Below are 24,809 nucleotides of genomic sequence, written 5' to 3'. Positions count from 1 at the left end.
TCTCTCTCTCTCTCTCTCTCTCTCTCTCTCTCTCTCTCTCTCTCGTCCCCGAAATCAATCTTGCTTCCGTCCGGACCTCTTCTCAACCTCCGGCTCTGGTGTCCTCCACGGCGGCTTGGGCCCTCTATATCTGGCTAGCGAGCTCGCCGGACTGAGGACTCCTTTTCTCGGAAGATTTTTGAGCCCATAACAGGATGGCCGGAGACTTCAGTTGTGCAGGGTTTGAGTTGAAGGGTCGGTTCGAGTAGTGGGTGACCAGGTGACCATCCAAATGAGGTCGTTTTGTGTGGGTTATTTGATAGGCTTATGTCTTGGCTTTGGACGGAATGCAACAAAAGACATCTTATTTCTCTGTATATGATTTGTGCTCTAGTTTAGCGCAGAAGAAGCTGTTCAGCTAGATGCCTTGAACTCTTGAAGTACAATGACCAACCACATCCAGATTATAGCTTGATGAGGTCATGTACATGGCATTAAGCTTCTAATTTTTGTTTTTGTGGGCTATGGATCTTTAAGATACTAATATTTTTGCTTTATGTTCCGCATCAGTGGAGATGATACTGAACTCCACACAGTTGAGATACAATCACTAACTAACCATTGTAAACCTTTTTGAATTCCAAAAGCATAATTATGTCTTCTATGAATTAGTATATTAGGGTAGCCAAATCTGGATTTTTGTCATGTGAACACTTTATGATTCAGAGTTCAATATCTAATGCTCACAGATCAAAATTGGTTTTTATCAAGTTTAAGGAACTTTCCGACTAAAGCATGCTTCAGCTGCAGACATGGTGCCACTTACTTCAAAAAATTTCAATTAACAGTCATGTCTCGGTACAATGATTTAATGGAAAGAGGCAGAGTCATGTCTGTAGAAACATAACAAATGCTCACATGACTCGGCCTTCTAATGATTTAGCAAGTCTGCAACTAGACTAATCAAACATAAATGAGAAGTGACAAAGATCAAAGAAACTTGAATCCAAGAAACTTGTACTGCATATCAGAATTATGAGTCTTTCTGGACATCCTGGACATCCCAACACCAAATCAATGTCATGATGTACAGACAACCCCACCTTCATTCCTCTCAAGTCGGCACGCAATTGCACCAACACACATATCACTGAAATATGCTGCCGAAAACAGAAGTAACAACAAAACTCTCAATCACCAGAATAATTGTCAACGTGCTCGTGCCTTCAAAAAGCAATTCAAAACAAGTTTTATGGAGACGAAACACAGTCCCACTTTGGGCAACTGTTGATGTAACGCAATTCAAGCTACCGGTAATCAGAAGAGTCAAAGAGAGATTTCGGTCCCAGAGCAAATGGGTCTTCTGCGTGGAGGACACCTCCACACCGGAGCCGGAGGTTGGGAAGAGGTTCGAACAGAGGCGAGATTGATTTCCGGGACGAAAGAGAGAGAGAATGGGATGAGAATTTGATCGAGACAGTAATAAGAGAGTAGATGAGAAATAGCCTTGTTAACATCTTGACCGTCTATGAAAAATGAACGGTCTAGATCTTCTTATTAGGAAATATTAGCAAAGGTTTATTAGGAGAGGATCCAGATCCTCGTTTGACCCTTTTCTAGTTAGTATCAGAACGGTCCCTCTTTGATTACGTCTCCCAGCGTACTAAGTCCAGACTTGGTTTATCGAATTGCTATATGAAAAATTCTGATCAGCTACGGCCTCGTACCATTCCAAGTGCCTGCAGTGGGTGTTGGACCGCATTAAACAACGACCTGAGCTCTCTCTCTCTCTCTCTCTCTCTCTCTCTCATGGTAGCAGACAAGGCGGAAGACGCGGCGATTCTGGCCGCAGCTCTGCGTGGCCGTTACGTCAGCAAGAGGGCTCTTAAGGTCTCAGGTACCCACCTTCAAACTAGACCCTGAAATTTGCTTCCTTTATGCTTTTGGAGCTTTGGGTTTTGGTTTGTGAAGTGACTCTGTGTCTGGGTTTCACAAGAGGAAGAAGAGATTGAAAAGATTGGGCTTGTTTATGTGTTGGGGTTTTGTTACTGATGCTTTTGTGAATAGGGTTAGTGTTTTAAACTGAAAAGATTGGTGCTTTTGATGAACTGTGTTGATTAATGCTGATAATATCAGAACCTATTTGAATGTAAAATTTGCTCATACAGGTGTTATGTTACTGTTAGTATGATGGTGGAATATTGGTAGTTGCCAAAAGGTCACAGAACCTAATAGACATGGGAAAAGCATATGGATTCTCTGCACCCTTATGCATATAACTACAGTTTTGTCAATAATGAAGATGAGACATATTTGATTGATTCTTCTAAGAAATCCTCTGAAATTTCAGGACTTGTGGTTGACTAATGGCATACTTCAGCACCTAACATGGAATGATGTTGAGGGGCAATGGACAGAGTTGTGGGCAGCGCCAAAGTTCAGTGTCACCCATACGGACATTGTGGCACCTTCAGTGAATGTAGTCTTGACAATATACAATCCGAGTGTTCATGTTTGCCAGGGTATCAACCAAATTCTTCAGTGAATTGGTCTGAGGGGATCTGGTCAGATGGGTGTGTGAGTAAGCAGGTAGAAGAATCTGACAAGTGTGGAAAGAAATTTGTGAAGGTGGAACATGTGAAGCTTCCATATGCATCAATATCAGCTTTGCTGGACACAAAGATGGGTGAAAGTGAGTGTAAGAAGAACAATTGTTCATGTGTCGCATATGCAAGTCTACAAATTGATGGAGGTGGTGGTTGCATGGCATGGTATGGGGAATTGATGGACAGTTTAATATTGGCAGAGCAGGGAAAAGATTTCTATGTTCGAGCAGATGGAACTGAGTCAGGTACTACTCAAATGAGATTATGATTTTGCTAGGCATCACCGTACTGGAAATTTTGGCTTGCATGTAAATGCTCCTTGTCATGGTGATCTGTTTTTAATTTCTTACTTGCTTTCACTTGCAGCTGAGAATGACAGAAAACCAAGAGGTTTCCTTAGAAGAAGGGGAACTCTTGTTGTTCTACTTTTACCTGTTCTGCTGGCACTTTTTCTTATCATGTTGGCCTATTGGTGGCTTATCAAGAGAAAGACTGAAGGTACGTATGAGAGGTTCAACTCCATTAAATTGTCTTTGTTATTACAAAGTTATAACAGGAGCAGGACTAGTTATATTAAGAAATTGTGGATATATCTTGACCTCTGTATATTATGAAATTTCAAGAAGTGTAGCAAGTAAAGTCTCTAATGCATGTAAACTTTATTCTTTGATTGTGTCCAATTATATTTAGTTTACTTGGTCACTGACTTGAGGATTACTCTTAGGAGCATATTACATCCATCAAGGAAGAATATGATTGTTGAGATTTCAGAATCCAGAGTTCATTTTGAACTACTTGGGGCAATGAGCACTAGAATATAAAATACACACAATAGTACCTAGTATTATATTAGTGATCAGGATTGCTACATAGATTGCTGCATATCATTGACACATTTATTCAATCATTATTCCTGCATATAAACTTGGTCTGACTATACTCTCCAATTTGCTGGTTATTACTCTTGGTAAATTTAGATTCAGGATTACTATTTTTCAAACAGATGAAGTTTTATGCTAACTTTGATAAAAAAAACTCATAGCCCTTTACTTTGCTACCACCATCATATCTAGTTCATTGTTCTTCCTACAGTGAGTGGAAGAGGTGTGATGCTTTGCTCATGCCTGAAGAAGTTATAAGGATCCACTTTGGTCTTAATTTTTATCAGTCTGTTGAAGTTGTCCTTGAAATACCTATAACCCCAAGAACTTGCTTCAATGAAACTTAAATTGCTCTTCTTGTTGATCCCCAAATCAAGGTCCCTATAGTTCACATATGCTTGCCTCGGAAACATTGTGACATAAGGAGCCATGTAGTTGTAAAGCTTCCTAATCCAGTCCATGTGCTTTGCCTCGTCTTGATTTGCAGCTTGCCATATAGTCAGGTACTGAATCTTGAAGAGGACTCCTTTCCTGTGAGGGAAAGGTGTATCCGACTCCGATATCTTGCTCATCATTCCCCCATATGGTGTCCAAATCAACACAGGATTGGTTTCTTCCATCAACCTTTTCCTCAGTCCCTCAAGCCCGGTCTCAGGGATCGGATCTTTGACAAAGTCTGATTTGGCTTTGAAGTAACTCCTGGTTGTAGATTTTCCTTGGAGCAGAATCTCTGGTTGAGTTCCATTAGGATAGTTTGCAATGTACATCACAGATTTGATCCAACTGGTTTCAGTACAATCTTTTCGGGTCAATCCCAGTTCCGGGAAGCCTGTTTGCATAACATAGAGGAGTCTTTCAACCCCTCCGAGGAACTGAGCTTGGTAAAGAGTTGTGACAGTTCTCTTGCCACTTTTGCTGTCACTTGTTAGTTGTATGATAACTCTAATAAAAAGATCTTCATCAAGCTCAGTAGCAGCCACTTGTTGCCACCTATGTAGGAGCTTTGTTCCATCTTGTTCCAAGGTCCTGGCAACTGTAAAAACTGTCACAGTTGATGGAACTGGAACCAGCTTTATCTTCCACCACAGGATAATTCCAAAGCTTGCTCCTCCACCTCCTCTGATTGCCCAAAACAGGTCCTCTCCCATGGTCTCTCGGTCAAGAATTCTGCCGTCTACATCAACTATTTGAGCATCGACAGCATTATCAACCCCAAGGCCATATTTTCTCATCATGGAACCATATGCACCTCCGGTTATATGACCTCCCACACCTAGACTCGTGCAAAGACCGGCGGGGAAGCCATGTGTTGCGCTTTGCTCTGCAATTCTGTAGTAAACTTCGCCAATGGTGGCACCAGCTTGAATCCATGCACTGTTCTGTTGGATATCAACATTAACTGATCGAAGTTTGGCAAGATCTAGGACGATGAAAGGTGTTTCAATTTCGGACACATAGGAGAGACCCTCGTAGTCGTGGCCTCCACTCCGGACTCTAAGATGTATTCCCAGCTGTTTTGAGCAAATAACAGCAGTTTGAACATGGGAATCATGTGTTGGTGTAAAAATGAACTCTGGCTTTGGTGCTGAAGGGACTACGTATCTGAGGTTCTCCGCAGTTGATTGTAGGATGGTGGTGAAGGCAGAGTTGTTTGGGGTAAAAATGGTGCTTGAGAATGAAATTGAAACCTTAGAGTGATACGAGAGGCACTGGCTAAAAACGTCTTCACTAGATGATGGAGAATGTGCCAAAGAAGATGAAGACGATAGCAGGAGAAGAAAAGGAAACAGCAGAAACTTTGAACAGTTTGGAAGCACCATGCTGCCTTGTTTAACTCTCTTGGTACTTATGTTGAGGAATCAGCTTAGTGTGTGTTGCTTTATAGAAGCATGAAATGTGTCTTGGTATCACCTTGATGAGCTAATGCAAATGTCATGTGATGTTGGTGTCAGTCCTTTGGGGTAAATAGTCTTCACAGTGTTTTGTGGATTATTATTTAACACCAGAGTGTCCTATAACGTGGCCTCCCCAGTCCCCACTACCAACTGGGATTGCCCACTGAGCCTACTATGGCTAACATGACTCGAGGCTTTCGATTGTGGTGTTGTTGAACACTTGAACAGTTGAACCTGAGGCTTGAGTAGAGGACCTAAAGATGGATGAAATGTGTTGTGCTGTACAAGAAATTCTATCAATGGATTGATGTGTTAAATTTGCAGAGAATTGCCCCTGTTATGTGTCTCATCAGCACGGTGTAGTCCACTTCAAAAGACCTATTGATTTAGGCGCAATGCTTCTCCAAGAACCACTAGCTTTGTGTTGGCAACTTTAACACCTAGCCTTGATAAGTTGGTAAAGATTATCAATGATTAACTTCTAGAGTGCATCATTTTCTGTATTGGGTTACAAGTGCCAGAAGCAGATTCACAGTATTGAAACATGGAAGAATCTGAAGAGACATCTTGATTATTCCTAATTGCACTGATTGAGCTCAATCCAAGGAAAGAAATAACACAAAATAAGCAACATACAGTATGATCTCATGGACCTTTTTTTTCGGTAAAAACTGGTTTGTTGTTTGTTAATCGCATTCATGGTTCATTTTTATAGAGCTATGTCATAAGAATAACTGATTTGTTGAAGGGACCAAGTACCTGAGGATTTGTTCATAAGAATAATCTTCTTCGTAGTGAAAGATTCAAAAGGGATAGCAACAATTCAAGCAAATTTCAATGCATTATTTCTAGGAACCATTGATCAATTAGTCCGATTGATTGGCTCCAGAGTTAGGTTTGAAGCCCAAGGACTGCAGGGAAATGAGTTGGATACAATCCATTTTGGACACTAGAAGGCTAGGAAAAAACCGGAAGAAACAGACAGACCGAGAAAGAACTAGAAGTGCATTAATCAACTATATATGCATGCAATTTGACACATAGCTACTTATTTTGCATGCAAACACGAATCATAAGCAGAACCAAATGCCAATGACAAGGAAGCAAGCATGCAGCTACCTACTTCAATCAATTACAGTAAATTGGTTTGAGTTACCATGTTAAATTAGTAGAAATTTCTGACAATTTATCATATATATAAGGCCAGGGCGTCAGACCTTTTGTTGATCTCTTCTGGTGTAGATTGGGACTCGGTGATTGTTTAGCAATATCCATGAAAATATAGCCAGAAGTACAAGAGGTTGCTTACATTACATGTCGACACATTGTGGGTAACTTGGCAATGGGCATTCGATAAGGCACAGACTTTAATTGATGAATACCGACAGAAGTAAATAAAAAAAGGCCAAAACTGGTAGATCCTCTTGTTTGCTGCATAGTAATCATCACTAATTTCACTTTAGCTCTTTGTTTATATGCAGTGTAGCAGGATAACAAGCCGAACGTACTAAGCATATAAGTGCATGAAGCAGATGTATATGTGTGGCCAACCAAAGACGTCTCAAGCTCAAATCTGCAAGAGATGGAGTTCTTAGTACTAGTGCTTTCTTTGTTTCTGAGTTTAGTTTCATGTGCAAGTTCTGATCCAACCACTGAACCTCTCAGGCTGTGCATGACAACTCAACTCAGTTACTACAGCGAAGTCTCTCAAATTATCCACACCTCAAACTCATCTTCTTATTCATCTATCTTGAAATCCTCACAACAAAACCCTAGATGGCTAAACTCCACATCAAAGCCTCTTCTCATTCTAACACCTTTCAACGAGTCCGAAATCCATGCAGCTGTGCTGTGCAGCAAAAAACGTGGCATACAAATCAGGGTCAGAAGTGGAGGTCATGACTATGAAGGGCTCTCATATCTCTGCAAGACCCCCTTCATCATCATTGACATGATCAACTTCAAGTCCATTGATATCAACCTTGCAGATGAAACAGCTTGGGTTCAGTCAGGAGCTACACTAGGTGAGCTTTACTATAGCATTGGGAAGAAAAGTGATGTCCATGGATTCCCAGCTGGGATTTGCCCAACTGTTGGAGTTGGAGGTCATTTTAGTGGTGGTGGATTTGGGACTTTGATTAGAAAATATGGCCTAGCAGCTGACCATGTCATAGATGCAATTTTGATTGATGCAAATGGGAAAATCATGAACAGAAAAACAATGGGTGAGGACCTGTTTTGGGCCATTAGAGGAGGTGGGGGAGCAAGTTTTGGGATCATTGTTTCATGGAAGATCAAATTGGTTCAGGTCCCAAAAGTTGTGACAGGTTTTACAGTGAGCAAGTTAATTTCACAAGGTGGAAGTAGCCTTGTGAATAGGTGGCAGTACATTGCACACAACTTCCATGAGGATCTTTTCATGAGAGTCATCCTTCAAAATGTAGGGAGTGGGAGTCAGAAACAAGTCCAAGCCGATTTCAATTCTTTGTTTCTGGGAGGGATCGAGACACTCATGCCATTGATGAAACAGAGCTTTCCAGAGTTGGGTTTGGAAGCAAAAGACTGCATTGAAATGAGTTGGGTCCAATCTGCTCAGTACTTCGCTGGATATAAAAAAGACCAGCCTTTGGAGGTCTTGTTGTCTAAGGAGGTACTCTACAAGAGCAATTTCAAGGCCAAATCCGACTATGTAGTAAACCCTATTCCAGAAATCGTGCTACAAGGGATTTGGGAGAGGTTCATGCAAGAACAACTAGTTTTCATGATACTGGACCCCTATGGTGGAAAAATGGCTGAGATTTCGGAATTTGAAATTCCATTTCCTCATAGGAAAGGGAATCTGTACAACATACAGTACCTAGTGAAGTGGGATGTGAATGAGGTTAGTGAAGCCAACAAACATATGTATTGGCTGGATATGCTTTATAGGTTTATGAAGCCTTATGTGTCAAACTCCCCAAGGGGTGCCTATATCAATTATAAGGACCTTGAGTTGGGGACCAACAACAGAGGCACCAACACAAGCTACATGGAAGCAAGTAGTTGGGGGAGAAAGTACTTCAAGAACAATTTCAAGAGACTTGCAGAAGTGAAGAGCAAAGTTGATCCACATAACTTCTTCAGAAACCAGCAAAGCATCCCTCCTCTTCGTGTTTTGTCTGGCATAGGAAGAGTCTAATCAATCAGGCCAAGAGTTCCTTCTGAGTTTAGTTGAGCCAAGAACTTGGCTTTGTTTCATGATAACAAGATGATTTCAAATTTATTGTCTTATGAATCAATGAAAAGCAGCTTAAAACTGACGTCTATGACCACCCAAAAACATATTCAAGAATGTAAACTAGCAACAGAGATAGGGGATATAACATTACAGCCCCAAAACACATCCAAACAGGGAAGGTGGTGCGGCAACTCGCAACAACCCCCATCAGAATGCAGACGATTATAATGACCAGAACTTCCGCCGAGAAGCTCCATGTCAGATTTCGGATGTACACAAGACCTAAGAACACTGCCAGGGAAAGGATGTCACTCATTGTTACTGATCCATATATCTGCACCAGAAAGTACACATGTAGTTAGAGCTTCTCCCCCATGCAATTGCTATTTAACACAAATGTGGTGTAGAATTGAACCTCGGAGTAGGCAAGTGATGCCGATCTCTGCTTCTTCCGGCTGACAAAAATGAGAGTGGACACAATCTCACTGGAGCTAACAAAAGGCAGAATAACAAAGGAGACGAAGAATGTAGGAATACTCGTAGCTGTTGAGAAGTTGTCAACAGCATCAACAAGGGGATCGGCAACCACATGCAGCAGCAACAATGGTCCCCAGAAGCAACATGAGTACTGCTTTTGAGGCATGCCAGCGTGCATTTTTAACATCCTCTTCTATCTCATCAATGTGATCCCCATAACGATCTTGTTCTTCCTTTGTTTGCTGGGAAGGATGTTACGTTGTACTAAGGTTAACAAGGATGGTGGGACCCAGAGTTAAATGCTATATTTATCTATATTACTATGCTTGTTCTCTTTCTTTTGTTATTTTTGTGGTTGTGATGGATATGGTTATGTTTTCACATGTAGGCACCCAGAGTCTCATCAAGGTTAACAGCAGCTTAATTAAAAGATCAGATCATTAAGTTTAAGAAGGCTCGGAAGAAGCGAAAGGCCATAGAGTCTAACCAAGGTGCCAATGAAGGGGCTTCTAGTTCACAAACAATGCATGCACCTTCAACTCAAAGGTTAACAGCAGCTTAAAAGATTAGATCGATCATTAAGTTTAAGAAGGCTTGGAAGAAGCGAAAGGCCATGGAGTCTAACCAAGGTGCCAATGAAGGGGCTTCTGGTTCACAAACAATGCATGCGCACACCTCCAACTCAAAGTAGCCAAAACCCAGCAGCAAAAAAGGCACAAACTGAATCTGAATGGGTGGGATTTTGAGGCGTGATGTTAACTTGCTATGAATCAGACAACTAGTTTTTGTTATGTTTCATGTCGGATTGTTTGATGATATGAAAAACAGTTGGTGTAATTGCTCTCTTTTGATGACATTGGATGACATTTTCTTGAACAAATGTTGGACCATAGAGCAATGAATGTGGTTGTTAACTTATAATTCAGTTTGATATATATTGTCAATTTCTGAGGTTTACATCCATAAATGAGAACAGTTACATTTGTCTTTGATATGGTACTTAAACATGTATTGTTCAAAATTGGAGGGAATAATTCATATTTCAGATAAATTCGGGAGGGAAAAATTGGAGGCAAAAAGAAGCCAAGTCTTAGTCATAATGTCAAGTTTTGGAGGGGGAAAAAGTCGGTCATAGTCAGAAAATCAGGTTTTGGAGGAAAAAGTGTTACGATTCTCATGTCATAAAACAAATTGAGGTTAAATCGGACTTTTTACTCTAATGTATTGAGTCTCATGCGTGGCATGTGGTTAAAGTTAACGGGAACGTGACGGAAGTTGACGGCAGGTACCACGGAGATACGAAAAATAGAGTCTGGGTATCACTTTGTAAATTCAGATACCATATTGTCAGTTATGTAAGTGTTAGACACTGTTGGTGCAAAAAAACCCAAGAAAATATCATAAGATTTCCATATAGAGCATCTCGCTTACAAAACATAGACTCAATAAGCAAAAACAGTACAAAATGCACATTCTGCAAATAGAGAACTCCATATTCATTTCTTCACCGTGCTAGCTCATATTTCATAATAATAACAAAGCTTTCCGATCGATCCCGAATGTGATCGATCATGAGCTTTAAATTTGATCAATGAAGTGTCCCAACGAAGCATATGAGGACCCCCCATCCATGAAAGCTTTCTTGCTATTATCACTCACTTGTCTCACTCTCTTCCTTATATCACTATCGAGCTCCATCAGCTCCTTTATTCCACGCTCAATTTTCTCTGCGGTCACAACAACCGGACCGTCCTTCCTATAACTCATATCAATTTCCACGGCTATCCCTAGTTCCTTCACTAGCTGGAAAGCATTTAGTTGCTGCTCAGCATACAAGGGCCAAGTGGCAACCGGCACTCCAAACCACAAGCTCTCCAGAGTTGAATTCCACCCACAATGAGAGACGAAACCTCCAACTGCTGGATGGGATAAGATGGCAACTTGTGGCGCCCAGCCTATAACTTTTCCGACTCCCGCCGTCCGATCAAGGAACCCTTCAGGTAACACCCCCGTGTGATCGGCATAGTCACTGGGAACACCAATCTTTCCCTTGGGTGGAGGCTGACGCAGTGACCACAGAAACCGAAACCCTCCGTGCTCCAATGCGCGGGCTATCTCTTTCATCTGGTCTTCACTGAAGCTTCCCATGCTCCCGAAGCATAGAAACACTACAGACGACGGAGGCTGATCATCGAGCCATTTCAAGATATCAGACGTCTGCTTCGAATCCACTTGGTCATTGTTGTCATCGCTCTTCACGTTGAGTATAGGTCCCACCGGATACACCGGAGGGAGCTTGCCATCGGAACTGAGAGAAAGAAGGGCATGCGACTCCAGCTCTGTCATTGTATTTATGAGAATACCCTTGACATCTCTAATCCTTTTGGCTAAGTTGAGAAACCCGTTTCCTCCGACCTTTTCGCGATCGAAAAGGACACCGGGCAAGACTCTAGCAGGCAATGGATTGGCGTAACTCGGAATTACCAAATCAGCAGTGGAGTCGTTAAACTCAAGACAGTCTTTGTTTTGGTCATCACGAAGTGCTTGAAGGTGGAGCAAGACCCCTAGAGAGGCTGCGCTGGAAGTGAAGAACACGTAGGTAGGAACCCCCAATTCGTTGGCTACATCGATCATGGATGTGCAAAACATGTCGATGACAAACCCGGCGAGTCGAGTCTCGGTCTTGGACTCGATGAGTTTGGCGACAACATCTTTAACGTTGGTTTTCTGACTGCCACTGAAGTTCAAGAAGTTGATGGTGCTATTACCTTGTGTCTCGATATTCTGTTGTGGGAGGTTGATGAACTTGATCCGGTGTGATATGGATGAGTCCGCGAAGGATTCAATGTAGGCATCAATGGGGTCTGAGCTGAACGGAAACTTCATGATGAGGACAGTGATGAAGAGTCGGTCATCTCGAGACAGGAGGAGCTTTGCCACCTCCACCGTCGACACGAGGTGACCAATGCCTGGGGATGGGATGAACACTATCTCTACCGATTGCTTCATTTTGGGAGATTTAGACCGGGTGCGTAAGAGTTTTCTGAAGAAGATATAATTTGTGTGAAGGTATTGCAATGAAAAGCTAAGCTGATAGAGATGTCTATTTATATGTATACTAGCCTTCGTACACGTTTGCGCGCGTGTGGGAGTGCGGTTTCTGCTAGTTTAATAATTATTATGTAATTTTTCATTAATTTAATCAATTATTGTTCGGAACTTACAAACAACAGCTCCATGAAATCTACTTGTCATTTTGAAAGAAAGCTGAACAAAAATCAACAACCAAGAATTGTAGAATTGCAAATAATATATATAAAGAGCGTTCATCAATACATGTCATAAGTTGAACATCAGACAATACAAAAGTTAAGAAATTAACATGTTATTGTTTTTAGATATGTAAGTTGAATCCATAAATTTGATCAAAACATAATTTATTGTAAACATTTACATGTTCAACATCAATTACTCTAAGTGAATGAAGTCATAATATCAGCTCTGTGCCATCAACCTCATTAATACCAAAAGATTGCTTTTAAAACACAATTGACACTAATCAAATATAAAAATATTTAATTTTCTCTCATTAATATTAATATCATTATTATTGTTGTTGTTTTTTTTTTAGAATACAATTTTCTCTTTTGCAAACTGTATAGCATTGCCCAGTATCATTTGGTATAGTGACATAAGTCTCCCTTTATAAGTGAGAAGTCATGAGTTCGACTCATAATAGTGTAGTACATTAATTGTGCATTTGATAAAAAAAATGTATACCATTAACCAAAAAAATTGAGTAGGAAAACAGAAAGAAAGCCAAAAACTGAAAAAAAAAAAAAGAAAAAAAAAAAAGGAAGAAAGGAGGGGCAAATCTCAAATAGAAAACTGAGGGGTAAAAGGTAGAACTGAAATAAAGGAAAAATGCAGAGACAGAATTCAAATCAAAGAAAAAACTAAGAGAGTGGCAAAACTAAAATAGCTTAAAAAACATAAGGATAAATTCAGTAGATTAATATTCAAGTTGCAATTGCCCGTGTCTTGTTGCGAGCTAGAAAGAGATAGATGTCACCCACCGATACTGAAGAGACGTTTTGACATCAATCCCGACAGAGGTCACAACGGGAAGCACCATAAATTTTTTATTTTTTTTAAAGAAAAATAAAATGCAAACAAGGCACTACTGTCTTTTTATGACATACATGGTAAATAAAATTAAATTAGGGGTAGAAACCAATGGCAGCATGGTAAATAAATTAAAATTAAGGGTAACACCGTCATTCAGCCAATTAAGGACAAATCAGTCAAAATACGTTATAATGACAGACGTAAAAAAAAATACAGAGGTATAAGGTCTCTTCACTGTTCACATGAACAGTGAAAACACGGTTTGCTTATATATATAGAGACGGCGCGAGGCCGCATAATATCTAGTTAAATATAGTCTTCAAATATCTAGTTAAATATAGTCTTCAGCTTATGATATATATTAGTGTAACCAGCTTATGATATATATTAGTGTAACCAACTGTGACATATATATACTAGCTGATCCCTATTCCCTAGTAATTATAACAGTCCTACATTTGCATGCAATGCCAAATCGAATTGCGTTAGGGTCACTACCATTTAGTTATTTGGCCAATTAATCAATCCAGCTCTCTATATTAGCAGAAATTGTTTTAGGTGCATGCATAAGTGCATAACACGAAAACAATACTGAAGACACAATGAAAATTAATATACTGCATTCTTGCTTGGCAGACTCTTAACTGATCCAAGGAAATTAACTTTCACAATTTCACATGAACAAAGACTTGCTGAATGCTAAAAGGCCTATCTAGTCGAAGACCACAACTATGCAAGAGATATCATCATAGCTTTTCTTGGATAATGCTATCTGAATCAACTTCTTTGCTGCTTTTTCAGCATCATCTAGACCCTTAATGCAATCATAAGCATCCTGGTTTGACATCACCTGGATGAACAGATAAAATTTTTGATCAACTCGATTAATCTCATGTTCAGTTCAGAAAGAGAGAAGTCATAAATGTGATAGTGTATGTAACTCACTTTCCACAAACCATCACTTGCCAGTATAATGAATTCTGCATCAGTGTCGATCTTGTTGATGTTGATATCTGGTTCTGAAGTTATGTGCTCCTTCAGGTCACCATCCCCAAATGCCCGCGACATAGCAAGTTGCGCATCCACACGAGGAACATTTCCTGAATCATCACAACACAGGCTTTGCTATTATTTATCAAGACTAATTAGAGAAATGAACAAAAACCCTAAACCCTAAAGATGCATGCTTGCTAGTTGCTAGTAACGAAAATGTGGGTTAAGCCAAAAGAATGAACATGTTAAGCAAAGAAGTAGATAAAATGCTCCCAAAATGGAGGCCTAATTAAGTACCTGGCAGCTGAAAAACACAACCACCTCTGCTTTCAACAAGATCCTTCTCCTTCTGAGGGTCATGATCTACTGTTAACTGCTCAGCCAAACCATCTCTGCATAAAACTGCTCGGGAGTCGCCGACATTGGCTACAATTAGCTTCTCTCCATTGATAAGTATTGCTGTGACAGCAGTGGATCCGCCTCTTGATTCAGCCACCTTTTCCAAAATCTCATCATCTGTAGCTTTATAAGCTCTCTTGATTGCTTCTATTGGGTAGGTCCAAAATTCATGCTGCATAAACAAGGTCCCAAGTAAAACATATATGGCAATCACAAAGAGAGTTAAACACTATTAACTTATCAAGTATCAAAACATAAACCTGACTTAGTATGTTATCAAATAGATGAGCTTGAAAGTATTCTGCAACTTTTGTACCAGAATGGCCATCAAAAATTGCATACAAACCCAACTCATAGCCATTTACTTCTCTAGTTTCTGCCACGAGATAATCTTCCATTCCATGGTCCATTTGTCCCCTCACCAAATTGGATCCATGGCTGACCTTACGACTACTAAGCTTCTTATCACCATCTTCATATTCCCTCAAAAACACATGTCCATCTTTGTGCTACATACACACACACACACACACGTACATACATCACAAATTTAGAGATATGTCCAAGTGAAGACTGAAGATGAGATTCTCTACCAAAGCATATTATCACATACAGTGATACAGAGGACATACCATCATGTTGTTCTGTAATTAAGCTTTTGAAAGTCTTGTGATCTGCAGCAAAACCATGTTGCCCGAATTTTAGTGTACATATTTGAACACAGTCGACATTAATCATATTGGTGAACTAAGCTTATAGCTACCTAAACTATACGATTGGCATCAACTTTCAAGCTCTGCCTACTTCTCTGCAAGTAAAAGATTGTGTGCAGTATCTATCAGTGTATGGTGATACTGAATGAAAGGTTTACTCTCAAGTGTAATGACTTGCCTTCATCATCACTATTTGCTAATTCTTCCTCAAATCTCACGAGGGTTTTCTACAACCAGTGAGGTATAAATTAAGGAGGGAAAGCTAAGCTAGCTTGTGATTTTGTGCATAGGTGTCCTACAGAGATGGCGAGAAAGGGACACCTAGGCAGAGGGTTTATGAGGAAGTGTCCAACGCCGCTTGTGAAGGAGGCTACAAGTGGCCACCAGCCGTTGGAGAGCTGCACAGAGAGTTTGGATGGACTTCGCCTACCAAATCAAAGAGGTAGGGCAGAGTGAGAATGTACTAGCGAGATGGATGTTAGAAATTTGCCACTTTTCACTGCCATAGTGAATACTGGAACCTTCTCAGCTCAGACTTGCACACATTTCATCATGTACAAAGACTTCAATGGACGTAATTTGTCGAAGGACAACATTTCCATTCTCATGAGAAAAATTACAGATGAGCTACAAGAAGCCAAAACCCAATGGCTAAGGAATATATACACTGCTCTTGTCATGAATCCTCAATTTCTTCAAGATACAGTCATAACACTACTAACCCTACTCTCTTTTGGTCATGAACCCTAATAGAATGGCAAAAATTTGACCAAAATCTCCTACCCTCACAAAAAAAAATCCTATGGCTACAACCTGCATAAAAGAATTCTCCCCTTCAGGTCAGAGCATCCTTGCAGTTTCACAGAGTATCTCGGCTCTTATCTACACTAGCAGCTTGTAAAAGGCTGGATGACAACTCCTGTTGCTTTTTTGGCAGCAAAGAAAACCACTTTCTTATCGACTGTGCCGGATCGGATTGACTACTAATGCCGGAAGGATTCACATTACTCTGGATAATTGTTCTGAAATCAGAAGACATCAGACTCAGCATAGACGTGACGGTGGCAATTTGAGTAGGAAGACCTGTACTGGTCGCCGAGTCACGGCATAAAAAAGCAGACAACTCGTTTCTCAAGAATTTCACCCCTTTATCTTCATAGCCAACAGAATCAACTCCAAGCCTACAAATCAGGAGCATGTTGTTAGACTTGGCACATCAAAAACAGAAGGTACTGCTATGACAAAGTTTGGCCTACTTTAAGATTAGATAATGTCAAAGCAGCTCCAAGCAAGAAACAGTAAATGAAAACAGCTATTAAATCATATCATATGACGCAAGAAAACAACAAAGTTTCAAGCAAATTAGGTGATAAACATACCTCCCAAGTTGACCAAGGAGGACAACAACTCCAGCAATAACATTCTCCGCATTGCATGATTCCACAATTTTCATCAGCTGAGGAACAACTTTGACACTGGTCCACGTCCAGCTCTACATTGAAACAGGGAAACTTTCAGGCATCATTCTCTAAGAATAAGTGCTCGAAAAAAAAATAATAAACAAAGAAAACAAAACACAACAAAACTCTCTAAGAACCATTAGAAGGAATTAACTCCTCAATATGATAAAATAACAAGTTTGTATACTTCTATGGAAAAGTATTAATTATAAAAAAGTTGCCAAAGTATCCAAACATACAAACATCAGCATCCCATTTTTCATCCATCTACTTTGATCCTCTGTCAGCTATTTTATACTGATTACATTTGAATCAAACATTTTTATCGAGGTCCTACAAAACAGTTCTATTAAATATCTCCCTCAAACATTTCGAGAGCATAGAACATTACATACAAAAAGATTAACACCTCCAAGCTATCAAGTGCTAAGAACAACACGGCAGGAACTTGTACAAACAGTCTTAAATTAGAAAGGTGTAACAAGGCAATCATGTAAAGCAGAGAAACAATCTATCCCTAGGTCTTGGAAAACATAATAAGAAAATAGTGTGAAAAATAAACTCAAAGAGGTTTTAGCAAGTACCATGTTAGATGCAACCAACTCCACCAATGATAGGAGATCGCTGAGGTCACACAGTGTGAGATCTGTATTTGAATTGTCTGATTGCATTACCCTTTCTAAAAGAAATGATATAGCAGTATCTACAGAAACAGAATCATCTGAAAATGGGCATTCAACACACGGACAGAACTCATTTCCTGAATTGCTAACTCCCTCGAGAAATCTAACAATAGATTTCAAGACATTCACTAAACTATAGTTGCTGAAGTTGAAAAACTTCTCCCTACCCATGTAAGCAAAAACATGCAGCATCTTCAGAACCAATGAACGATCTAATCCCTTAATCAGCAAAATGTTGTAGGAAGTTTCACAAATAAAACCAATGTGATCAAATGCTGCACATAGTGATGCCAATACAATGCTCCCTGCCACCAACTCATCTGCTGATGCTGGACGAGGGGATATATCTATGTTGCCATGTAGGAAGCTGCTAGAGTGGCACTCATCCATTGTCGGTGCATCCATACAGACAAAAACTCTCCCTTGTATTATGAAATCCTCTATGAGACCAAGGGATTCATCTAAACAACCAAATTCTGAAAATATCCTTCTGCCATCACCATCAGAATTCACTGCACAGAAAGGAAAATAATCATAACTAAAACGGACCACAGAAGAATAAGAAAACAATAAAATGATAAATATTCACCAACCTGAGCACACGTGTTGAGCAAAAGAATCTAAGCAGGGTTTTGATTCCCAACACATGCTCCCAAATTTACTTGAAGAAGCAATGGTGAAGTTAAGCAGCAACAAGGAAAATAATACACAAACCTTTTCCCTGTACAGAACAAAATGAATCAAATAGCAGAAATATCCACAGTATAAAGATCTAGACATTGAAAAAGTAAAAACAAAATCAAAATCATCTCCAATGAGAACTAAACAGCTTGCTTAGGAGATAGGGAAATAGAACACATCGAAACATTGTAAGGAAAGAGAAAATTTGACTGTCTCGATTCCATGAATTACTTACTTCGGAAGAAGTTTTTCTTCACTCTTAACAGCAAACAGAATATCTCGCACGATCCACTCCGTATGAGTAGCCAAGGAGCACTGTGCAATACAACTTCTGGATGCATCACATATCCTAGAGAGGCTATTGCTGTCTTCAGTATTTGAAAACACAACATGATATTGGAAAATATTGCCACCCGCAGCACCATCACTTCCAAATGGGAACATAGCCTTATTTCTTAATATAGGTGCATTAGACACCACTTCAGCACCAGCATCATGCACCTGGATGTCCCAAGGTTTACCCATTGCTACAGACTTACCCGAACCGTTCCCATTCAGGCCTTGTATGTCACAACAATCAACATGACCACCATTCTTATTTGAATATCCGTTGCAGATGGATTCCTTTATTGAAGGATTGATCTTATTGACCTGAGAAGCTTCAACAGCTTGAACCTCAAACTCGGGAAGTGTAGGAGACAATGGCACTTCCATTGCCATCCTGTAGCACTCTTCATCAGCAGGATTGTTCAATTCTAACAATTTCAGGTAGTTCCCATCTGTAACTTCATCAAAACTTGCTATATCACTAAAATCAGAATCACTTATGCGGTCTCTGCTTGCTTGGGCAGTCCCTATCAGCTCACCCCCAATTTCCGAAACTTGTCTGCAGACATTGGCACATTCATTTTTGAATCTATCTGCGTTATTTTGCTCATTCCTGACCAAACCATTTGTCAATACCCATTTTCCTCCACAAAGTGCCTCTCTCTCCTCGTGCAGTCTTTCTTCAACCGGTTTCTTTGATTTATTGCTTAACAAACAATGCAAATCAGATAGCTTCTCCTCTACCTGCTGGTGGAACTTTTTACCCTCACAGTATAGATTCTCAATTGATTCAACTGCATCTATTATCCTCTTTCTCTTCCTGCTATACTCATTAACTTTTCCAACACAATTAGTTCGTACAGGACTTCTGACAGTGTTTTCAGCCACCACATCAATAGTTTCATCGCACTTTCTTTTGATAACCTCAGTAGACAAGTGGGATATTGCTGGCTGCACATTTTCGTCAACCAATTTTGTTGGCACGGTAACAGAAAATGCACCTTTTTCCTGTGAGCCCACCAACTGTCCATCAGAAAAAGATGCTGTACTTGAATTTATTGCAGAACTCTTTAACATGTTTCTCTTAGAGCCTCTAGGAGACTCTAATTTAGAATCAATACCTGAAATAGATCCAGTGCAGTTTCCTCCAGATAGAGGATAAGGTCCAGTATGTTGCATGGCTTCCCTGAAAGGATCTGATGCATCCAAAACTGGGAAGCCAGGTTTCAGAAAGTCAGTCCCACTTTGAAGATTCATCTGCAAAGAATCTGACTCTTGGTAATTCTTGTTGCTTAACCGTTGCTTTTTCATGATATTCCAGGTCTGCAAAGTGAAAACAGCCATTCAGTTAACGTTACAGGACTACAAGCTTGTGCAATGACGGATAACATCACATATATGTTCGAATTATCCAAAAAATTAATTTAGTATGAAAGACAAGAACTTAAAATGTGGTATTTAGAAGCCAAACTGTATTTTGAAAGGTGTGTTCCCTTATCTTAGCTGTGAGAAGAAGAGTTTGATGAGTGTTCCATTATCTAAGACGCTCAGTAACTAAACAAACTGGACAAGACAGAATAATATATATGTTTCTCCAGATTTGTATATCTTTATTTGAGAAATGTCAGGAGGCAACATCACACTTCATTTTGAACCTCACTGTCAAACTCCGGCATTATTTACAACTTAGCATGCACTAATTAGTATAATGAGCAAGCTTATTCTCTACCCACCAGAATACAACACTAAAAGCCATCAGATGAACAAGTTTCATTTGTCATCAACCACGCCTGAAAAAAGGAAAGAGAACTTAAAAGCAAAGCAGAGCAGCAAAAGCTAAAACATGTAAATACTATGTTTCGAGTAGAGATTCCCTGACCAGTGCCATCATTACTAACAATATTACCAGTGCCATCTTTACTAACAATATCAGCATAGATTCAAATTAAACAGGGTTGACTAAAACGAATTGAACAAGAGGACGAACCTTTTCAAGGTCATCTATACCTTCGGCATTATAGGAGAATGAGTTATTAAGCATATACAACCGCTGTGAAATTTGATCACAGTCCAACTTCAAGCGACCAAGTTCTTGATGTAGGATACTGTTGCGATTTCTTTCCAGCTTGACCACTTCCTTAGAATGCTTGCTTTGCATTTTCTCAAGCTTAAGCCGTTTCTTTAAGAGTTTCACCTTCACACTTTCAGAATCCATACCTTTGGCAAGTTGTTGTACAGCAGACACCTCAATCAACTTTCTAGTTGACAATTCCTCAATCTCTTTTTTAGCTTCATCTAACTGCCGAGATAGATGATCAGCACGAGATTTTTCTTCAACGGCCTTCTTCAAATTTACTTCAGCAAGCTGTCTCTGCTTTTGAGTCTTCAACGCCTCCGAGTCTGCACGCCTTTTCTCCTTCATTGCCTTCTGCTTTTCAACTTCATATTTTTTGTTTGCTTCCTCCAAACATGAAATCTCATTGGATGCATCAATTCTATTACCATGAGGTTGGACACCAAGATCCGCATGCAATTTTGTTGAACACCTAACTTCGTTTAGCTCTTTTTGTAATTCATCAACCCTCTTTCTACTCTCTACCAATTGCAGAGACAAACTTTCAGCACGAGATTTTTCTTCAATGGTCTTTCTCCTGTTGGCTTCCTCAAGCTTCCTCAGTTCCTCAGCTTTCGCCTTCTCTGAATTTGCACGTTCTCTCTCCTTTACGACCTTCTGTTTTTCTGCTTCAATATTTTTGTTCGTTACTTCAAGCCTTAATGTTTCAGAAGCCAAAACAGATTTTGCTTTATCAGCTTCTTTTTCCAATACCTCCAACCGGAGCCTATAATTCTCAGCCTTCTCTCCTACAACATTGGCACGTTTTCTTTCTTCGTCAGCCTTACGTTTTTCAGTTTTCATACTTTTCAATGCTTCAGCAGCCTTTTTCTTCTCCACTTCTGCATTCTTACTTTCTGATTCTGCTCTTTTCTTCTCTCTCTCGATAAGCTCCTTGAGAGAACTAATCTCCTTTTCCCCTTCAGAATTAGATTTTGCTTTAGCAACTTCTTTCTCCAATACCTCCAACTGAAGCCTATAATTCTCCGCCTTCTCTCCTTCAATATTGGCACGCTTCCTTTCCTCATCAGCCTTCTTTTTTTCAATTTTCATATTCTTTTGTGTTTCGGCAGCCCTTTTCTTCTCCACTTCTGCTTTCTTACTTTCTGATTCTGCTCTTTTCTTCTCTCTCTCAATCAGCTCCTTAAGACGACTAATCTCCTCTTCCCGGTCAGAGACCTGGCCTTTAAGAATCTCTATTTCATCCTTATCTTGAGAATCTGCACCTTCCCGCTGCTTGAGAGAAAGTATCTCACATTTCAACTCAGAAATTTCGTTCTCTAGAGAGACCCTTGCAGCAGATTCTTTCATTTTCTCCTCTTTCTCAATATCTGCCAGCACTCGCAACTCCTCATATTCTACAAAATGCAAAACAACATAAGAGAAATTTAGAAAATTTGTTCACTACCCAGCTTAATAAGCACAACATCCCAGCACACTAAAAGAGAGCTTGTTCTTCTCCAACATTAAAAAAACAAAATCTTTTTCATGAAAACTTTTAATTCACTTAGTCCTGCCACAGAGGGCTCTTCAAATCTTAGACTTACATTCATTTTGCAATCATTACATTTCCGTAAGACTGGTACTGCATAAAAATTCAATTAGTACCCTTGTTTTGCATCCGACACTAATTGCATTACTATGAACCTTAGCATCTAATCCACAACAATCTCACCGAATCAAGTCGAGACATTATAATCATTTCAACATCTACCTAACAAATACCGGGAGATGTATTAGTTTCGAGAGACGCTGAGAAATTTACCTTTCTTGAGAGCAGAATGCTGTGCCTGAACCTCTTCGGTCCCCTTCTGAAGGATGTTTACAGCTTCCCGGAGATGATTCCGCAGCTTCTCACTTTTCAAATACTTCCTTTGCCACTGCAACAACAACAACAACAACAACAACAAAAAGCACAAACTTAGCCGAATATCGAAATCGAAACAGAAATCACTCCAATAAGTTAATTGAAAATAAAATCAAAGCGATTCGAAAGAATGCGTACCCCGGCGCAGCATGGATTGGCCTTTTCAGGCTCCACTGGCGCTGTCGCCGCCATTGCTGCGAGTGAGAGAGATGACAAGTGAAGCGAATTTCAGCAGGGACGAAGCTGCTGAAGCGAACGAACCCTAAAGCCGCAGTCTTTCCATTTTACGCAGAGAGAGAGAGAGAGAGGGCAACGCCTATATTGGTTGATTGAGAGGAAATCGGGAGAGAGAAGAGAGAGAAGAGAGGGAACCCTAATGAGGGGATTTGGGTCGCTCACTCGGATAGTCGGATCCTTTTAAACCCCCCGTACCGCCTCTTGTTTCCCTTTTTTATTTCTTTTTTGTGTTGGATCTGGAAATGTAAAAATATGAAAACGAATGGGCTTTGTGGATTGGGTCGGGCCCAATATGTTTCCTTCCGTGTTATCATATTTCTAATCATAGTTACTCAGAATGAAAATGAATGATTACGAGGTAATTCATCTTTTACTAACATAGCACATAAAGTAGTCAGAATGATTGCAAGTAAAAGTATTCTCGCGTGTACTAATTACATGAAGGAATCATAATGGGTGCTCATTACTCGGACTTGGGACATGGGTTCAGGAATCATTTTCATATCCATTCCGTCTCTAATCCATTCATGACTTCTTACATTCAAGTTGTCTCTGATTCATAACTTCTTTCATTCTAAACGAGTAAACGTGCTTCAACTAGTCAATTACTAACCTGGAAATGATAGCCTTTAATCGTCAAACCGTGTATTTCTATTTTGTTTTACAGATGATTTCAGATTTCATTACGACTATAATGTCTGCTCTATACCAATGAGCAATGCTTTACGATCATGGTAACGAACGGATAAAAGATCTCAGATTATGCGGGTTGGACAATCAAAACAAGGTGGCATAACAGATCCCACATGAAACATCTGAAAGACTCGAATTGAGCATGTACGAAAGAACCCTCATCAACAAAACAGCTCAAAATGCAAGGATCAGATTAAGGAGCAAAACGAGAAACAACACATTATAGACAAGGAATTGCTTAATAAACAACCAGGGAATCTGAGTACATCATTCTTAATTTACAGAACAACAAAATTTGAAACCACCGTGATACCCCACCCCGAAAACATAAATTTATGCAAACAATAAATTTAGGAGAACAAAGAATGTTAAGGAATCAAAGGTACGTTGAGCAGCTTGCTGATATTACTTACTATTCTAACCAATTACGAGAATTATCTACTCTTTTTAGCAGCTTTGGTTTGAGGAAGTGTTCCAAACACCCAGTCCCATAGACTTGAAGTTATCCCAAAGCCTTTGTCCTGAATCCTGAAGTGATGATTCAAGTGGTATTTCTGCAAAAACAAGCAAACATCTTATTGACCCTGATACCGCAAACACACTTGAAAGGAGAAACAGTATTGGTCTATTATGAAGCTATTGCAAGCATGCAACAAATTGTGATGTTTACCTTGAGATCTTTGGGTACCTTACTGGATGGCTGACCATGATGAAGGTAGTAATGGGTAACATCATACATGACATAACCCAATAAACCACCAGCAAATAAAGCAGGAGCAACAGAGGGGGAGGACATCAGCTTAACCAAGTTATAGAACTGGCAACAATAAGGGTAGAGTTACAACAGGTAAAGATTCATTTTTTTAAGGGAAAAAAAAAATTAATACATGAACACAAAGAACAATTTGGTACCTAGACGATTTTAAAGAATAATAACAATGTGCAAGTATACTTCTACATCACAATAATTCAATGTCAATATTGCAAACAGCTATTCAGTTATTTCCAATATTGAGAACATGGCAAAGATAGGCAAAGTAACATGGTTCACACAATGCAGGGCATAAACTATTGTTTTACACAAGAAAATATTAATATAACATTCCAGATTCAGAATAATCATTAAGTATGTGCACACATTGTATTCTGAGGCACAACATAGTAAGTGACCACATGGTAAGACTACAAGGATGAGAGAAAATAACATACCGGAAAACATAAGATTGCTGTTGCAGTCGGAGGAAAAACAAGTCGCAAACCATCCATTGGGTGTTTGTGATGGCAGCCATGGAGAAGATAATGTACGGTATTCCCCCTAACGCAATATCAGAATACTGCCATATTATTCTCAAATAATAACAAAACATATATACACATGAACAAGTAACTTAAGGAACATGTGTGTGTGTGTGTGTGTGTGTGAGAGAGAGAGAGAGAGAGAGAGAGAGAGAGAGAGGAGA

General features: G+C 39.7%; 5 protein-coding genes and 2 pseudogenes across 7 annotated transcripts in view; 2 read left to right on the top strand and 5 right to left on the bottom strand.

The window, feature by feature from the left end:
* Positions 1 to 1,637: 1,637 nt before the first annotated feature.
* LOC101303097 (G-type lectin S-receptor-like serine/threonine-protein kinase At1g11410-like) lies at positions 1,638 to 3,278 on the top strand. Its single transcript, XM_004293674.1, has 3 exons — positions 1,638 to 1,876; positions 2,330 to 2,830; positions 2,952 to 3,278. Exons 2-3 carry the CDS (start codon positions 2,389 to 2,391, stop codon positions 3,197 to 3,199), a joined length of 690 nt encoding a protein of 229 aa, XP_004293722.1. The 5' UTR covers positions 1,638 to 1,876; positions 2,330 to 2,388; the 3' UTR covers positions 3,200 to 3,278.
* A 376-nt stretch (positions 3,279 to 3,654) lies between these two features.
* On the bottom strand, positions 3,655 to 5,778 carry LOC101306708 (tetrahydrocannabinolic acid synthase-like). Its single transcript, XM_004295386.1, has one exon. The coding sequence runs from the start codon at positions 5,284 to 5,286 to the stop codon at positions 3,655 to 3,657; it is 1,632 nt and encodes a 543-aa protein (XP_004295434.1). The 5' UTR covers positions 5,287 to 5,778.
* A 1,165-nt stretch (positions 5,779 to 6,943) lies between these two features.
* On the top strand, positions 6,944 to 8,539 carry LOC101306416 (tetrahydrocannabinolic acid synthase-like). The gene has a single exon (XM_004295385.1). It carries the CDS (start codon positions 6,944 to 6,946, stop codon positions 8,537 to 8,539), a length of 1,596 nt encoding a protein of 531 aa, XP_004295433.1.
* Positions 8,540 to 10,624: 2,085 nt separating this feature from the next.
* LOC101293172 lies at positions 10,625 to 12,064 on the bottom strand (annotated as a pseudogene). The gene has a single exon (XR_184199.1). The product of XR_184199.1 is annotated as a putative UDP-glucose flavonoid 3-O-glucosyltransferase 3-like (transcript).
* A 1,831-nt stretch (positions 12,065 to 13,895) lies between these two features.
* Positions 13,896 to 15,506, bottom strand: LOC101306125 (annotated as a pseudogene). The gene is made up of 5 exons (XR_184361.1): positions 15,339 to 15,506; positions 15,208 to 15,249; positions 14,836 to 15,084; positions 14,474 to 14,747; positions 13,896 to 14,283 (listed from the first exon to the last, which is right to left on the bottom strand). The product of XR_184361.1 is annotated as a probable protein phosphatase 2C 28-like (transcript).
* A 365-nt stretch (positions 15,507 to 15,871) lies between these two features.
* Positions 15,872 to 22,846, bottom strand: LOC101305834. Its single transcript, XM_004295384.1, has 8 exons — positions 22,558 to 22,846; positions 22,318 to 22,432; positions 20,427 to 21,910; positions 18,348 to 19,762; positions 18,025 to 18,152; positions 17,333 to 17,943; positions 16,668 to 16,780; positions 15,872 to 16,469 (listed from the first exon to the last, which is right to left on the bottom strand). The coding sequence occupies exons 1-8, from the start codon at positions 22,609 to 22,611 to the stop codon at positions 16,148 to 16,150; spliced, it is 4,242 nt and encodes a 1,413-aa protein (XP_004295432.1). The 5' UTR covers positions 22,612 to 22,846; the 3' UTR covers positions 15,872 to 16,147.
* Positions 22,847 to 23,544: 698 nt separating this feature from the next.
* The window catches only part of LOC101298293 (fatty acid 2-hydroxylase 1-like), a 3,426-nt gene continuing 2,161 nt past the window's right edge, over positions 23,545 to 24,809 (bottom strand). Inside the window, exons 5-7 of the mRNA XM_004293657.1 lie at positions 24,559 to 24,664; positions 24,020 to 24,166; positions 23,545 to 23,903 (exon numbers count right to left, since the gene is read on the bottom strand). Of these exons, the coding sequence (XP_004293705.1) occupies positions 23,784 to 23,903; positions 24,020 to 24,166; positions 24,559 to 24,664 (373 nt within the window). The 3' untranslated portion in view covers positions 23,545 to 23,783. The remainder of the gene's footprint in view (positions 23,904 to 24,019; positions 24,167 to 24,558; positions 24,665 to 24,809) is intronic.

Source organism: Fragaria vesca, linkage group LG3 (assembly GCF_000184155.1).
Source record: "Fragaria vesca subsp. vesca linkage group LG3, FraVesHawaii_1.0, whole genome shotgun sequence".
Lineage (NCBI taxonomy): Eukaryota > Viridiplantae > Streptophyta > Magnoliopsida > Rosales > Rosaceae > Fragaria > Fragaria vesca.
Note: the sequence above shows the minus strand (reverse complement) of the source record. Positions and strands in the feature narration are given on the sequence as shown.